General features: G+C 27.9%; 1 protein-coding gene across 6 annotated transcripts in view; it reads right to left on the minus strand.

Annotated features, from left to right (window-relative positions):
• Nucleotides 1–230: 230 nt before the first annotated feature.
• The window catches only part of LOC105828199 (alpha-tocopherol transfer protein-like), a 35985-nt gene continuing 16870 nt past the window's right edge, over nucleotides 231–19345 (minus strand). For 2 of the 6 annotated variants that reach the window (XM_036292463.1, XM_036292465.1), the window contains exons 2-5: nucleotides 2995–3168; nucleotides 1881–2434; nucleotides 1146–1296; nucleotides 231–1014 (exon numbers count right to left, since the gene is read on the minus strand). In XM_036292463.1, coding sequence (XP_036148356.1) covers nucleotides 983–1014; nucleotides 1146–1296; nucleotides 1881–2434; nucleotides 2995–3163 — 906 coding nt within the window. In that variant the 5' untranslated portion in view covers nucleotides 3164–3168 and the 3' untranslated portion in view covers nucleotides 231–982. Of the gene's footprint in view, nucleotides 1015–1145; nucleotides 1297–1880; nucleotides 2435–2994; nucleotides 3169–5635; nucleotides 6073–10783; nucleotides 11201–14685; nucleotides 14925–19345 lie in introns of those variants that run through there. The other 4 variants (XM_036292462.1, XM_012666427.3, XM_012666428.3 and 1 more) reach the window with 4 other exon arrangements.

Here is a 19345-nt window from a genome sequence, read left to right on the forward strand (position 1 = left end):
TAAGTCAATTGTATAGAATTTCGTACTTAATAGTTATTTGGGTTGCTGATTATGAAAATGACCTGAAAAATGTAAAATTCAAAATGGTGGCTACAAAATATCGAATAAAATAATTTTAAGAATATAATTCCGGGAATTTTTTTATCAAAAACTATGCATTTTAGCAAAAAACTGAAAGAGATCTATTTTATTACAAATTTTGTGAAGAATATGGCTATATTTTTTTATTCTCGAATTTTGAATTTTTATGTTTCCGCCATATTAGATCCGCCATTTGGAATTTTTAAATTTCGACCTCGGATTCAGTTTTAGCATGATGTAAAACATACAGATGCGACAAGATCTATCCGACATAATTGTTAGAAAAAATGTGTCCCTTAAAGGGTTAAAGAGAGTATACACGGAAAAAAATAGTTTTGCTGTGCTAGCAAAACCATTGTTGCAACGGCATATTGTAGTGCAAAAAAAATTTGTTATTATAACTAATTTTTCACGATGTTGATCTTTACAGCAAAATATATTTTGTCAGTATAACTAAACGAATTTAAAATTAGTACTCTTAGCAAATCGTTTTGCTGTCCATATAGTAACTAATGAAATTTGCTAGGACAACATAAAATTTGCTGTGGCAAATTATTTTTCTCCGTGTAGAAATGATGCGATGTAATCATTAAAATAGTGACGTCGTTTTTTAAATAAATGTTGTATTATTTTATATTTGCTAAATTATTGAGAACAGAAATAGAAATTGAAAACCTATACAATTATAACTATACTATAAATAAATTTACAAAGTGAGCAAAGTTTCGTCATGGACATTTTGAGAAGTATTTAAATGATTTACGATCGTCGTATATATTTTTATGTATATGTATAAAATTGATACTAAACCCAACACTTCTCCTAAAAAATGTCGCTTTATAATTGTCTTCAGATTTAATCAGATTTATTTTTGATTGCGATGTAGTTAGCAACTGAGATATTATTTCTTTTTATATCCGTACGAAGAAATAGCTGCAACAAAAATATTTTTCTTAGCGAGAAAGTTTTATTGAAATATATTCGCGTCAAATAGCTTTTGTACTTTATTTCAATTTCTGGTTATTACAAGACGAATAATTTAGTTTTTTTTAAGCTTTCCTTACCTTCATATTCTTTGTCGACTTGTACGAGTAATGAGTACCATTGGAGTCCATCTATCGTTTTCTTTTCCAGCGTACCACCATATTGTGACGGTAGGCATTTCGGCGATATATATTCATGCAATGATTTACGATCGCTGCCATGAAAGATTATCTAGTAGAAATAAACAAATATAAAAACCGTTTAACAAAATAAATCATGAATACTCGACCTTTAGAAAACTAAATTTTTTGCTACCTGTGCACCGAAAGTGGTTCTTTTCTCATCTATCAATTCACACTCAAGGACCACGTCTTCGACGCAGAGATAACAACAAATATTGTGTGCAATATTATGTGCGAATGGGCTATTGCGCACTCGTGTGAGTGAACGTGCTCATGGGTAATAGCCCACTCGATGATGCACTTGTTACACAAAATACTATTTTTTTTTTGTAAAAAAACAAATAATATTTTAAGAAAGCCAAATTTAATAAAAATAAATTGCAAAGTGTTTGTTATAAATTTTGTCGTCAGGAATGTAACAGAATCTGCTAGCAGAATGTGATAGTAAATTGATTGCAAAAACCCAGCAGAATTTATCATTTTGTAGTTGTTTAAATAATACAATCAAAACAATTAAGAAATAACAAATTAAGTTTGTTTTTTTTCTGACAATTACAATAATCTACATTACAATAATCTACAAGTAGCTTACCGCTAATATTTTACTTATTTAGGAATTCATAGTGCACTCACCCTCTTCTTCAACTTATCATTTAGAAACGGTTTAAACAGTTTAAACACCATGTCAAATATATACGGCTGGTTCACGATGTGTAAATTTTTTATCCTCACAGGCATCGCCTCTTGAAGCAGATCGACTATCCTTTTGGCAAACGGCGGCGTGAACTGCCAGGCTTGTTGAAGGCTGAAACCATCCAAGTCAAAGAGAATGACTGCGCCGGCGATCTGCGTGGCCGGCTCCAACATAGCCGCCTCTAAATACAAGACGCATCCTTTGTAGACTTCGTCAAGGCTGCACTTGTTGTGCTTCCATTTCTTGCCCAGCTCGATTATCAGCATACGTCGGCCGAACTGATCGCGATTGGGTAGCACGGTCAGAATGTTCTGCTCGAAGATATTCTTTTCTCTGCTCGGCTTCAAATCGTTATACACGGACGAATGTTTCACCTTGAAGTTGTAATAGTGCTTGATGAGATTGAGCGACGACTCGGGATAGTACTTGCACGGCCTCAGAAATCTGATCAACCAGGCCTCGTTGTCCCACGGACATTTCAGATCCTTTTCGGCTGTCAAACAAAGAAGATTTTAAATGGTCCAACGATAATATCCACGAGAAGTTTAAAAAGATTCCGAAAGATGTTTCTTAGACGTCTTTGAGAGATGTAGTACGTAAATTGTTTTTTGTTCATGTAAAAAATGATAACAATAAGCAATATAAACTATTGAAACTCGTTCTTGATAGTTAATACGAGAAAAATTGTTTAATAAATAAGAAACAATTTAAGAAAAAAATATATCTGTTTCTGAATTATTTTTCCTGTAGAAGTTGGTGTAATTAATTTTTCTCTCTACAATTTGTAACAATTGAATTTTTAACAATTTGTTTACATAGTATAATAATTTGTATTGTTTATATAGTACTATATTGTTTATATAGTATAACAATTTGTTTATATAGTTTATATAATAATATACAATGGCAAAATTGAATTTTACAAAATGCTTTTAATGTCAAAAATTTTTTTTTATGCTTCGGTCCTATTTCTGATTGTTATTGTTTAACTAACCTTGCTAGTTTGGTTATTAACTTTAATAAGTTCATTTATCAAAGTTTTTAGCGTATTACCTTTTAATAATTCCTGTAGGCGAGCCATCGATTGTTTTTGTAGCTCAGGAGTTTCTCTCAATTCCTTTCTGGCTACCTCTTTTAATTCCTCACTAGGAGGACCCAGCTCAAATTCAAACACAGAGTCGTCGAGTTTTATGAACGGCACTTCGGTGATGTCCGACAACATGACTTCTGCAAAAGTAATATAATACGTTAGTGATAAAATAATTTACAAGATATCTTTTAGCTATTATTTATTTTTTTCAATTCTTTTTTAGCAGATTATTCTCTAAGAGCAATAGTAAATACACTCATAAATGGTTATGGAAACAACTAATAGCTAATTTATGCTAATTTGTTAACAATTAAGTTGTCAATCATGATTTAATTCAATTTAATTAAGAGTAAAAGAAATAAAAATTTTGCAAAAAAATGGTTTCTTATTTACCGGTTAAAAATAAAATTATAAAGATTTAATAAAGTTTTATTTAGATTATTACATCCAAATTTTTATGTTATAGGTGTGTATTGTACTCAAAACAATCTTGAGAGAAACAGGTTATTGTTTATTTCGGTTTATAATAATTTATTTCAGACATACACGTATACACAATAATCACCAACACAAAAATGCAATATATATTTTAATATCACGCGAAAGAAGAAGTAGAAAAACAATCAATTCTTATATGAAATCAAGCGATACTGTCACTCGATGAAAAAGACAAATTTTATTTTTTGCGAGAATGATCATTAAATTAGTGTATTATGAATGCAGTGACGCAGCTGACTAACTTCAGAGTTGCAGAATAAAATGTTTATTGGCGACATTGGCGTGTCTGTCACGTTTGCGGTGACAATCGTTAAAAACATGACTCAGCCACGTTATCAGAAACATTCAGAGGAGTCATTCTGTGGTCAGAAAATTATTTTAATTGAATTACCGCAATAACTACGTTACATTTATATAGCGTTGTGTAAACAAAAAATCAAATTAATAAAATCTTTGTCAAACTAACACAAAAGTTAAGAAAATATCATAAAATTAAATATCAACTGTTATAAACTATCATTATAAATGTTATTTATATTTATTCAATAATGATGAAAGAAAAAATTTTAAATACACATATACTATGCCTGTTAAAGTTCAAGAATAAATATAATAATAAATCATATTAATGTTCTATAAAATATATTGCCCGTTTTAAACATTACATAGCGATTTGATAAGCAATTAATGGTGAGCAACCAAGAAAATAATAAAATCAACAATATTTATTCTGTCTTAAGGTGTATTAAACACTTTAAAAATAAAATTCGGAATTTTCGAAAGCAATTTATTTTACTTTCATCAAATTTACGAACTTACGGATTACGGATTTTGGCGAAAAGTACCGTTTGTCGGTCGTTGCAACGAAACGTGTGTGCACAGAGAGAAAGATTTCTTTAAATTTAATAAACCGTTTTGCTTCACTATTCCAAAACATATACTTCTTTGTTTCTAAAAAATTTTAGTAAACCTAAAGAAATCTGTGTAAAATTTATTAAAACTAAAGAAACATATATGCTTTGCAATAGTCGAGCAAAACTGTTTATTAAATCTAAAGAGAACTTTCTCCCTGTGTGCAATGTTATGTGCATCGAAAGATAAAACGTTGCATACATATACGCTTATGTGATTCGAGGTACGCGTCATTCGATATAATGATATCGTTGGTGTTCTGTGGACAGTTTCTGCCAGCTGCATGCGTCTTATCGTGCTTTTGAACAAATTTGTGCACCATACGATATTTTTTTTTTTTTTCTTTATTTTAAGTACGCTCGCCGAAGTCGAGAAATCATTCGTGCGCGCATATGTACGCGCAGTAATGTATTATGGAGTATATAGGTATCAGATGCGAGATGTGAAGAACGATGTAGGAGGATGTAAATGTAACGCGTCCGTGACGCCACGCGCCTGAACTTGCGACGACTTTGCAGGATGCAATTATGCAATGCCTGAACCAAACGTTATTATTACACGGTGCAGTACGATCATACTTGATCATACTGCGATGGCACGCGAGACCGTCTCTATTTTCCATTATCGTATGTGCTGTGTTAGCTCGTAATCTTGACCGCGTCCACATGGAAGTTAATTATGACATTGCCTTTAGGTTGCAAATCAATAAAAGTAGACAATACCGACACGACAATGCTAATTCCCGCGATGTTGTGTAAAACGTGCCTACTTTGCAAGTTGCATTTATATGCTGAATCGTTATTATTCATCGATGGAACGTTGCAATTCAATTTGTTTAAGGAAATTACGTAAGGTGCACAATTAATTAATCAGAAACAGTTTGTTCTAATTCTAATTCATTAATTTGGAACAAAGAGGTATTGGGATTCTTCACGTTGCATTTTTATACAGTTTTTTTATATTTATTCATATCTATATGTGAAGATTACAATGGAGCGTTGTATGTAACCTAACTTAAAAAACTTTTTAATTTTACAATCATCGCGTTTATAGATGTTTCTACTTTTTAAGCGAAAAATTCTGAGCTGTATTTTTAATAGGGGTATTTAAAAAATTCTGTGGTAAATCTTAACCAACTTGTTTGCAGGCGAGGCACGTCACGGCAAACTACATTTCAAGTTTGGAGTTAGGTACCTCGTCTTCTGCGAAGTCGTTTATGAGGCACTTCTCCTTTAATGGTATATCGATCCTTCGTGCACAATATCGTTGATATAGAAGGATGGAAACGATTCTTCTGAATGAAAATTTCGAAGTTTCGAAGTAATCTTCAAGTCATGAATCGCTAAAAAGCAATGAATTTGGGCAAAGTAAATTTTAAGGTTGAACAAAGAATGGATGGTTTATCTTTCAGTCAATTAAATATAGAAAGAACGATTTCGCCAAAGAATCTAAAAATTTAGCTAAATACAGACATAAAAATATTTTCTTATTACATCATCAGAATAATTACATGCAAAACTGGAATTTCCAGAATATTGAAACTTTTTGTATTACTTATCACGCTTGAACGTCTTATGTAATTCTTTTAATGATTCAACAAAATTATCTTCAAATCTGTATTTAGATAAATAGATACATTAATAAAAAAAACATCGTTTTGTCCGTGAAAATATAAATCTTTTAAGTCAAGTGTGCAATTTGATTATTATAATTACTTTGACACAATAAATGATTAAAGTATATTAAAAAAATATGTTAAAAGAAACAAGAAAAAAGAATACTATTAAAAATAATCAAAACGTTGTTATTAAACTATTTCTGAATAACTTTAAATCTTATAAACACAAGTTTGTTTAGATGATGCTAGATATGAAGAAATGTTCACCTAGATGTCCCCTTTCATTGCTTTACTCTTTGGCAATCGTGAATGCACTTAAGTGCACTTTACCTCGCTTTCGGGACGGCCATTGATTTTGTAAACAACTGGCAGCCGACCAAAAATATCCTTTCACGAATTGCGAAAAGTATATATTGACTAGTACGTCTGTGAGCAAATTAACAATTCCCACTGTTTAGATTTGACATTGAAATAATTACGACAAGTACATTCCTGTCATTCGCAAGAATGATAAAATAATTTTATTAAAAAATAAAATATAACAATATGTTTCCTTTTCCTCTATTATTTATTCTCTTATTTATTCTTTCTCTTATTTTTGTGTATTCTTCCTCTTATTTCAGAAATAATATTTCCAAACAAAGATCTTCATATTTTATACTTTATCCTTCAATAATGTAATTTAATATTTCACATACCGTAAGGAATACTCGAATAAAGTTACAGGAAATATTCTTGTTTCTATAATTATATCTTTTAATAATCTTTTCTAAAGCATTATCTTACATTACTTGTAATAAATTTTTACAGAAATAAAGAGATAGATAACTTAACTATGTCAAGAGATAAGTTGAAAACGTTTATGCAGGCAGATGTCTTCGCAGCAACATGAGAACGGGGAAGAGAGAGAGAGAGAGAGAGAGAGAGAGAGAGAGAGAGAGAGAGAGAGAGAGAGAGAGAGAGAAGAGGAAGTCAGATATCTTATTTATCGTTTGACATTTATGAATTCGCGGACGCAAACTCTGCTTGATTGGTTGCAAAATTTTGCGTTTGTGATGAGTCATGAAAATTATAATTATACGGGATAGGAAGTAAAAACGTTCGCAAAATAAAGGTGTGCCGTAAATGGAACGTCAAATATTTCTTCGCGCGTAATGCGCCATGAAGCCACATCCGGTCAACGGAAAATGCGGAAGATGCTGAGAACTTATTTCAAATCGATTCGCGATGATCTCGTATAAGATTCTTAAAAAACGTCATTTGTTTAAAGTAAACATAAAAGGAAATAATGTAGAAATATTAGCTAAATGTTAATAGCTATTCAAATTTTTCTGCCATTGCTAAAAATTGATAAAAATAAAATACATTTTCTACGAGACACAATTTTATGACCTGATATGAAAACACTAATAACTAAGAAAGTAGCAGTTATATTTAATATAATTATATTTTATTTTCATTGACTAATTCTTTCTCTGCAAGATCCACTTTAATAATAGTAATAATAATATAATATAATTTTAATAACAAGGCCTCCTTTAAATATCAGATTGTCTCTAAAGTTTCATGTACTGTAGATTTACTTTAGTATCACTTTGAACTCTGTATATATTTGTAAGATTAAATAATGACATTATTTTATCACTATTTAATATTTTATTATTGTGGACCTTGATTTTATGTGCATGTAAGAAGTAAATGCTGTTTTGCCCGCAGCAATTGTACCAAATTGCATAATATTGCTGAAAACAACATTGTCATACAAAATACGAATGAAAGGTGACATAACTGAAAGGTTACACAATTCTTCTTTCGAAAAATAATGAATAATGTATAATCGCTTTCTGGTTTTTCTTTTCTTTTTTACACGGCACATATGTCTGCATAAATACACAAGTATAAACACGAAATATATTTTAGCTTTTTAATTCAAGATATATTGGTTTGTCATTACAACTTACACTTTTGTAAGAGAAGATTAATCACAAATTAGACGAAGAGACTAAAAGGAAATAATGTATTGCGTGAATTTTTTTATATTTTTGCTATATCATTATATTATAAGAGATTTTTACGTTTCATCGTCAATTGCAATTTCTATGGAATATATCACCTTAAAGCGGTTCGGCAGAAAGTGTAGTTTACATACTATATTTGTGTCATGGTCATGAAGAAATTGCTTCGTGGGGTCCAGGACCAGTTTTGATCTGTAAGACTGTTCTTAAAGTGCTGTAAGACTTTCTCAAGAGCGCTAAATATAATGTCTTTTTACAAATCTACATAGTAATTATATAAAGATTTATATAAAGTTAATTCTCCGCTTTTTTTAAATTGATAAATTAAAAGTAATAATTTTTCATTATTTTAAAGTGTTTTAAAATAATAATAATAATGTAGTATAAAATACTTGATTAATTTACAACTTTAAATCGTTACTGATGAATTATCTTTATCTTTATTTGAAGCTTTTTATGTGTGCATTTATAATATTGTAAACTTACTGTATTATAAATATAATAAGTTCATTTTATTAAACTTTTTTTAAACTTATTATATTTTTGTATTTTCGGAAGATATAACATAATTTTCTATGAGAATAGCCGTAAGAGTAACAAATGCACATGCAACAAATTTCAGATATTAGAAAAATATTTAGAGCAATTAAAAGAAATTTTTGTTGTTTGTTTAACTAATTCGCTAGATCTGGAGAAAGACAATTGTGAAAGAAGCGCAAAAAATCCCGTATGTTTTCATTGGAAAAACTAAGGAAAGAAGAATTCCCAAGAAAATAAGTAACTGGAAAACACGAGCGGTTTATGCACCGTTAGCGGTTTGCAACGTGAGACTGCATTGCTCTAATAATTTATTTCTAGCCCAAAATTAGCCGTTTTAAATGGTAATTAAATTCGCAATTCAAGGCTAGTTTAAAAAAAAACGTTTCCTACTACGTTATTTGGAATTTATGTTTTTTTCACTAGAAATTTACAAATTGCTTTTGCATAACATCTTTAATTTTGCATAAATATGTAAACATTGTTTATATTTCTACGATTATATAACCGATTGCTTTATATAGCATTGAAGAATTTAAATATTTAAAAATAAATGCATTTATATTATTTACAAGCATTCTCTTTTCTTTATTTTCTTTTTTAAGCTTTAAAAGCTTGTAAATCTTCTAATATAATCATATATGCTATATAATAAATTAAGCTATACTATTATACAACGTATAATATTATATAGGATGTTTTGTAACTAATAGTACAGTCAAAAACATTAATTTTAAATAATACAACTTAATAATTAATCTTATTCTTTTTTTGATTAATAACGTTAGAATTTTATGCAAGGTTTTCTCGTCATAACAAGAATAAAATATACCATTTAAAAAAAACGTGTAATTATTTTTTAAAATATATTATTTATATTGAATATTAATATATAATTAATATATTATTATTTTATAAAGCATCTATGTGTTTTTGTCGCACCAGTTAATTTATCTCATTATTCTATGTATAAAAGAATTAAATTAATAAAAAAAATAATTTGTGAAATACTTGATATTTTTTATTTCAAAATATGTTAATTTCTTAAATTTAATTCTCGGAATTGATGCATCAAAATAAAATGTTATTCTATGTTTTTAACTTACTTTCTTACGTAGAATTACCTAACTTTCCAATTATATCACCAATTATGGAATAACATAATTATTCTATTATAATAATGTAAGTAAATATAAGTAAAGAGAGAGAGAGAGAGAGAGAGAGAGAGAGAGAGAGAGAGAGAGAGAGAGAGAGAGAGAGAGAAAGAGAAAGAGAAAGAGAAAGAGAGATACTTTTTTTACCAAGAAAATCTTGCATAAAACTATAATCTTTGAATTACAAAGGAGAAGAATATTAAACACGAATATTAAATTGCATAAGTCATCATCGAACATATTGTGTAATAAAGTATAGTAATGTCAACAGAATTTTAAGATTGCAAAAGTGCACAATCAAAAAGTTTTCATTACGTAATATCGTTTGTTTACGACATATGATGACCTAATAAGCAATTAATCGAACATATACTGCAATAAAACGATGAATTTAAAAATACAATAAAAAGTTATTAGGTACCAATTTTGAGATTAAGTAAATTCAAAAAACTTGATATCGCCATTTCGCGATTTTGCGAAGTAAACGCTGTTGATTTTTGCCCGTTGAAGATATTCTTTGGAGCGGTCATTGAAGCGAGCTCGGCGAGGTACTCACGTTTGATGCGGCAGTACGTTGCGAGCAATTACGTTTCTTACGCGAAGAAACAAGCGTAGCAAAGTAATTAAAAACGGATAAGCTGTCGACTTGTACGACCAAAGCGCGCGCCAGAACGGACAAAAATGTGAATGGTGTTCGGCCGTTCACTGGTCTTGTACGTTGGCCACTTAGAAAGTCGATAGCGGTCGATGCGGCCGCATTAATTTTTCTGAAATTGTTTAGCCGTCGATCCTGATATTTAATACATACATGATGTGATTTCTAACGTTAGGCCAGCAGAAGGTCGTATCCTTGTACGTTCTATACGATTAATTTGACAGGAATGCTGTCTAATACAAATTGATTATTGGTGTCTTGGCACACAAGCGGTACGATTTCCTTTTATAAGCATGTAGAAGTACTGTATGTAAGGACTGTGAAAACGCGTATTTTCGTTTAGGAAAACCGTTTTATACTCACTTAAGGGTGCCATGATGCGCTGAACAGTTTCGTACTATTAGTTAATGGACACGTAACTCAAATATAAAAACGCGAAACTTTGAAAATAGTCAAAACGCGAAATTCACGCGGGCTCGGCTTTCCAGACGATCCGAGCGGCACCGAAAAACTTTCGAAAATGAGCCTGGCTCTGCTTGGTATCCACTCTTATACGTGGTATAAGAGTCTTCAGGGTCGAGAAGCTAGGCAAACGTTCGATTTAGCATGAACGCACGTCGACTACGTTGTACGCATGCAAATGCGACTGATATATCATTTTCTTTGTCGCTGTCATTAAACGTTACCATAAGAGTAAACAGACTGCAGTAACGACGGCGGTGTGGAAATAAAATCAATAATTAGTTTAACGACGTCCGCGATTGATTGCCAATTGAAACGATAGGATGTCACATATATTTATTCAATTTCAATTGTCATCGTTTGATATCGATGACAATTTTGAGTTTATCATGCTCGTGTTTGTTTTCGTGCCAATGATCTGTAAATTATTTGCAAAGAGAATCTATCGAAAAGTTATAAAATTGAGAATACTTTATGAGAACAGTATTTTTATATCAAATATTGTTGTGAAATTGTTGGGAATGAGAAATTTAATGTCGACACTGTAATTACGTGAATTTATCAATGTACATATCACTATCCATGGTAATCATGGGAACAGCACGATAAAAAAGAATAATTAATACAAATAAAAAATAATTTCTTCATCAGTATAAATATTAATTATATACTTTATAAATAATAATAAACTTGGTTTAATAATGCAATTGTTATTATTGTGAAATCTTTTATATAATAATACAATGAGAGTTATATATATATTTTTTTATATAATGTATGAATTTATAGGAGTAAAAGAGAGAGGGAGAGAGAAAAAAAGGAAGAGAGAAAATTATCAAAATTATGCTACTTATTAAGATGGTTTGTGATATATACTTTTCATTTAGTAATTTGTATATAAGTTTTGTTTAAAAATTTAACTTACAATTAGTGTTTAAGAGGATCCGGAAGTGACAGAGTTACCGACATTTTTTTGCGAACTTAGATCTTCAAATTGGAATAACAAAATGCAAAATCCTTTTACACAATTAAAGTACGCGTAAAAATAAAGGGGGCAACATATGATTTGTTCTGATAAATTAAAAAAAAAAGTTATTTATTAATCACTTAATGACAATATTTGCTTTATATAAAAAATCTAGTTTATATGTATAAAAAGGTCGCGTTCTCGATCAAAAATTTTTCATGTAAAAATATATAAAAATCTGTAGAATTATGTATCAAAAATGCCCATGCAAAATTTTATATTGTATATTTTTATATAATTTTACATAATTTTATATACTTTTATATAATTTTGATAATTCTAGAAATTTACACATACTTTTACATGAAACATTTTTTATTGAGAAAAAATTATTCATATGTAATTATATATAATTAAATATAATTATGTATAATTATATGTAATTATATATAATTGTAAATAAGCAATTTTTTTCCTGGCAAAAATTTTTTTATACAAGAGTATGTATAAATTTATAAAATTATATTAAAATTATATAAAAATATGTAAAATTAAATAAAAATATACAATGTAAAATTTTACATGGACATTTTTGATACATAATTCTACAGATTTTTACATACTTTTACATGAAAAATTTTTGATCGGGTTGCTTCCTAGAAAAAATTTTCGGGAACAATATCGTGCAATTAGAAATAAGATTAGAAGCCTAGAAAAAAAGATTCGCATTCCGCAAATTAGAAAATAAAAAAACGAAGATTTAGGTTATGTACGCGTAAAAAGTCGATAAGTAGAGCAAATATGAGAAAATTTTTTTTTGTTCTCAATATAAAATTCAATTCATAAATTGATATTAATATGTGTACTTTAATTCTGGAAAAGAATTTCTAAATCTATACAAGTAATACATATATGAAATCTCATTAATGATGTGCATGAATGACCTACATTATCGACCTCGATCAAATTTCAAAGGCACTCGCTTTAAGACACTTATTATATGTTTAATCTTTTGTAAGAATAAATTAATTTGTTATGTAAGCCTTTTTAAAATATAATGTAAAAGCTAGGTACTATTTAAGTAATCATTCTTCTAAATCTATTTTTTTATGTGTCTTCTTTAAAAATAATAAGTTTGCGAATAAAAATGATTAAAAATTTGAATAGAAAATATTATTATATTATATATAATATTAATATTATATAATAAATTAAAAAATATCTAGCATGCAATAATAATATAATTAATAATACAATTGCATTTATGCTTAACCTATATTTAGCTTATCACGTAAAAATTTGTCATATATTTGATAAGTATGTTATCGAGAATAAGTGTGTATAAAAATAAATGTGAGTTATCAAATTATGTTGGTAAGATTTATATAACTTAAAAAATTTTACAAAAATAATAATTTAATTTTTATAATTGTAATATGCACATATAAAATAAATATAAAATATCCTATATATATATATATATATATATATATATATAAATAATGTTCATCTATATAAATCTAATCTATAAAAATTAAATCTTTTACAAAAATATAGTAACTTAATAAAACTACATTTAGATTATTATCAGTTACAAAAATTAATTATAAAATGATTATAGAGTGCATCTAATTTTTTTGTCACATTCAAATTGTCATATTTATAATAGATTTTGTCATATTCAAAAGAAGTTGTATAAATTTGGTATTTTTATACTTATTTATTTTTACTTATTTATTTAAGATTTTTATCATTAACATTTTTTTCCTTAAGAAAAAGTATTGATTAGTCTATCAGTTACTGATGATATTTAATCAGTAACTGATAGACTAATTAGTACTTTTTCTTAAGGGTTATATTATTAAATGTATATTAAATATAAAAAAGAAATTAATAAAGTATGATTTAGATTAGATGACTGGTTCATATTAGGCTATTCTTCCTTAAATAACATAAAAGCACTAATTTATAAGGTTTCGTGTAAAAATATGTAAAGATCTGTTTTCATAATTTCTATGCTTAAATTTGCTTCATCCAAAACTGTCAAGTTTAATTTTTAGAATACAAGAAAATACACATTTTTCAATATATGTACAGAAAAGTTTTATTAAAATAAAGAATGAATTAGAAATAATAAGCATTTAATTTTTTTATATGAAAAAGTAATGTAAATAGATAATGTAGTGATTCTATAATTATGTAGTCCTGCTTTTCAATAATGTATTACTTACTTATTATAAAACGTAACTAATTTGGACAAATAAGTTGAAAAGTGTCAAAAAAATAGTTTGAATTAGTCTTGCACAATTTTTTTGATATTTTTGTGGCATAATATAAATTACAATAATGGCTCTATGCTATATTTTTATAAATAAATAATGATACATTATAATGTCATTATCAGTCAAACAAACCTATCGTAATGCCATGCGGCATGCTTTATTTTAATAATTTGATCCCATATAATTTTTCTCAGTGTCTCAAAATATATACATTAAATTGGTTCTTTTTGTTGCATTAAGATTACTGTAATATATGTAAAGTAGTAAAATTATTATACATTTTGTAAGTACAATATATATAGTAATAACATAATTAAAGCTTTGTTGTGTTGTTATTTGATGTTCAGTATAGTTCACAATACAATGTAATATATTAAGCTCCACTTGTCATACTTATCATTTTATTGCCATAAAAATGAAACGTTATATATGCGATAAAATTACAAAATACAAATTTGAGCTATAATTTAATTTAAAAAAAAATTCCTTTTTCCGTTGTACACAGAATTACACGTATGAGATTCTACAGTTAAGGATAATAATAAATTTCGAACCTGAGTTCACTGCCATATTGATGAACTGATTATTCGTCGATCCGCCACGATGAAAATCAATCACAAGAGAAAGGCAACTGTAGCACTTAGCATTTATGAGTGAATAATGTGCACCTTATGAAATGAAGTGCGCGCCGTTAATGGAATACGTTAAAGACGTGTCTTTCTATATAACGAGTACGGATCGAGTTCGGGTCAGTTTGATCTTTACCCTTCTGCCGCCATTCGCAGACACGTCGGATTAGGTCGTCACGTTATGCCTCCCATCTACTTTGCCGTTTCCCCTCCACTTAATCCATATTTAATATAATACTTCGAATGATTCATATGCATATCCGATGTAATCTCGAATAGAGAGGAATAAGAAACTGAAGACTTTGCTACAAATAAATATACAAGAATCATTACTTTGATTATTCTCACAAAGGGTATTATTTTCGTTTTTCTATTTTTTAATATAATAGAATTTTTAATCTTATTACATATTATTTATTTGTGATACTGTTTATGTATCATTATTCATACATCATTGTCTCAAATTGCCTGTTATGCCATTACGGAATTTACCGAATCATTTTTTATTTCTTGCGCATTACTCTTTAAATCAGAAAGTTGTTGTAAATAATCTTCTTCCCTTGACATTTTTATTAAAAGAAGGAATTACAAAGAAGATTACAAAACAGCTGGAAAGTCTGTTAAAACTTAAAAGTGCGGAAAGACAAAAAAGCTATATAAATTTTTGAATACCAAAAATTGAGATGTACTAGCCATGTACTGGAATCGTGATAGCAAAGGCTAACAATAAAACAGAAAAAGCAACTTTATCCATCATTCCACGTCTTCGTCATTCACTGTAAGCTAAATTTGGGTATTATCAAACAATAATTTACATAAAGTAAATAATTTATTTATATGTATATTAAAGTAATATGGTAAAATAAATCTTCTGTTTTTATTATTTTTTACTTTTATTTTACTGTTTTTGTATAGGTATAAAGTCCGCTATCAAAATAATAAAATTATTTCAATATCAGTAGAAATTAATTTAGCTTACATTGAAATAGTTAAATTCAGTTTAATAAATAAAAGCCTTCAATTTTTTAAATAATTTTTCAACATCATGCACACGTATTTAACGTTGTACGTAATAATGGAACAATTATTGGATGTATTAATATTATGTAATGATTAATACTGTACACAACAATTTCTTTCTAGTTATTGAATCAATGTGTTAATAAGGTTTATGCTATCAAGACTGATGCTACCAAGAGACAGAAAATGTGATTGGTTTTGATAAAAACAGTTTCTATCGGATAAATAAATAAATCAGCAATATTAAAGAATTTTGCAATGGTTGTAAAGTTATTTTTTCTGCTGACGCAGATATTAAAGAGTTATGAATATCGGTTGTGACACGATGAATAGTATACATAATACATCAGATGTATTGAGTCTTTTTATTTATCAAAAAAACGTGTTTTTGTTGAACTTTGAAAATAAGATAGATCGATTATCTTCTTTATTAAAGTTAAATCTTCCCTGATGACACAGGACCACAAAATTTTTTTTTCATTTATAAGAACTAGAGGAGGTTTTCTATATAGATCTTGGGATGCTAGACTCAAATCTGTTGCCCGTTTTGCTTCAACACGTTAGGTTTTTTTGTAAATCACGAAAATATGTGATTTATACATTAACCCATTAATGCCCATGGCTAGACCAACAGAAAGATCGAAAAAATAACTTTTGAAACCTTCACTTTAGATCAAAAGAATATTTTAAGCGTGAAATAAATTTTTAAAGTTTGTTTATAACAAAACTTGCTTAAACAAATTACAAAAATTGACTCTTTTAGAAAAACTAATAGCGCCATTTGATTGTATGGCAAAAATTACATGGAAATCATGTATTACATTACCAAAAATGTTTTTTTATTTTGCTGTGGTAATGTTATAAACAATTTATCTCTGTCTGCATCCGTTACTGCCACAGACTTCTGTAGTATATTGTAAAAGTCTGTGGTTATTGCCCATGGCTAGACCAGCGAGGGAATCGGAAAAGTAACTATTGATTTCCATGAAATTTTTTCCGTACAATCAAATGGCGCTATTAATTTTTCTCAAAAAGTCGATTTTTGTAAGATATTTATAGAAATTTTGTTATAAACAAATTTAAAAAATTGTTTACGCTTAAAATTTTTTTTTGGTCCAAATAAAGGTTCCAATAGTTACTTTTCCGTTTCCTCTGCTAATCTAGGCATGGGCAGTAACGGATATAGACAGATAAATTGTTTATAACATTACTACAACAAAATAAAAATATATTTTTGTTACAATCGAATAGCGTTATTAGTTTTTCTCAAAAAATCAATTTTCGTAATTTATTTAAACAAATTTTGTTATATTATAAACAAAAAAAAATTTTTTAACCTTTAAATTGTTTTTTTTTTTACCTAAAATAAAGCTTCCAATAGTTACTTTTCTGATCCTCCTTGATCTAGCCATAGGCATTAATGAGTTAATGTATAAATCATATATTTTTTCGTGATTTACCAAAAAATCTGTGTTGGAACAAAACGGACAACAGATTCCAATTCAACACTCTGAAATCTATATCTTCTCTAGTTCTTGTAAATAAAAAAATTATGATTTTGTGTAATTAATCCTAAGAACATATTCTATTCAATCAAAATTATTTGCGTAGATTATTGAAAACTGTTGCTTTAAGTATATCTAAAATAATTCCTAAGATAATCTCTCAAAATGTAGAAATAAAATTTTTTTAATACAATAAGAAATTAGCACTTGTGCATTATTGTGCATTAGCATTATTATCTTTTATTAATAATGACGTATTTTCATTTAATGCTAATTTGATGTTAAATAATAATTCGTATGCGTTTTTTACTTGGTTATTTTTTTTGACATGTTTTTGCAATGTGTAGATTCTTATATTCTTACAATATATTACGCAAGAAGATATAATTATAAATCTATTTTCCTGCTCAAATAAAAAATAAAATTTGCCATAATGATTTATGAACAGTTTTACGTTGTGTTGGCGATGTTATATTATGTGAATAATAAAAAACAAACAAGTAGTTCAGACTTGTCAATTGATTAATCAATTGTGTAACACTCATTTTGAAATCCAGCAAGAAAAACGAAAAGAACGATAATTACTAATTTTCACAAGCAAATACTAATTTTTTCTTTCTAAAAATTTAGAAGACATCTGTAGGCTTACAAACTACAACTGCGCTTAAGCTGAGCTAGTTCGATTTCTTGATTTTTGTTTAAATATTAATGTACACGTTTTCATAACGCGTGCGTACGTCAGCAAGATATAGGAAAACAATTGACGACAAAAAACAAAGAATAAAAAGTGGATATATGCGCATCCACTCTTTAATGGATGTTTGCTTATAAAGTGCTACCTCCAAGCTATTTCCGTTGTTACTAATACGAGGACAAGGAATATCATTTTACTCTCTCATCTGTTTTTATAGCAATGTCTGTGTTAATCTTTTTCTGTCTCTTAAAGAAAAATAAATAGAAAAAAAACAATTATTATTAACTGTTAGAATTGAAGTAAGATCATTAAAATTTTTTTGTGTTTTTGAACGAGCTCCGAAATGACAAAGAACATGATTATAGTATTCATTTTTTTCCGGCGTTTTTATTTGCAAGAAAATGTAACCGAAGAATTTTAATCTATGATGGCATAAACATAGTTTTCTAAAAAATATCTAATACAACATGCTTTATTTTATCGCTAAGATAATAATGTTATTGCTCGAAAATAATGGAATAAAAATATTTAGAATTCACTTGATATTTAAAACTCTTTTATTAATGTTACATATATAAAACATTAACTTTAATAATATATATTTTGTAATATATACTTATTATAAGTCACGGATTTCAATAGTTCGTATTAGCATTATGTACGTCTAAAAATATTATAAAAGCATAAGTCTAAAAAGCTTTATTAAACAACACAAGAATATGTAGTGTATAATTATAGATTATTTTTACGTTATACTTTTATTTAATGTTTACATTTAGAGTGTCATGTAAAAAAGATGTAATTAATTACAATGATTTAATAATATTTATAATACATCATTTGCAGTCAGTAGTGTCAGATTGTACAAATGTAAATGTATTTTTTTATCGAGAATTATCAAGAAACATTTATATTAAGATATTTGCATAATGTACAAGATGATTACATAGTTTAACAAAAAAGGATTATGTTTAAATTAAACAGTTTCTGCAGGTTTTCAAATACTGAATATAAAGTTGGTTTTTATATTACTCTAATTATGTTACAATTTTTTGCGAAGTTTGGAGTTAAAGTTGGAAAAAGGATTTATTTTCATGTGTTTTGTCATATTACAACTATATAATATGAAACGTATTAAAAAAGTTTTTATTTGCAATCAAAATTAAATATATTGTTAGGACTTTGAACCTCTTAAGAAATTTTTGGCGTTGGCTATGGTTAATAAAATGTTCATGATTAAATATGTTCTTAGTTATATGTGTCATAGTATAGCATGTATGTGAAAAAATTCTACGCGTCTGATGTTTTGCTAAAGTTTAAACCTGATTTAATTTTCATTGAAAAACCGATGGAAGCGATAATTGAA

The sequence above is a fragment of the Monomorium pharaonis genome, chromosome 9, assembly GCF_013373865.1.
Source record: "Monomorium pharaonis isolate MP-MQ-018 chromosome 9, ASM1337386v2, whole genome shotgun sequence".
NCBI lineage: Eukaryota > Metazoa > Arthropoda > Insecta > Hymenoptera > Formicidae > Monomorium > Monomorium pharaonis.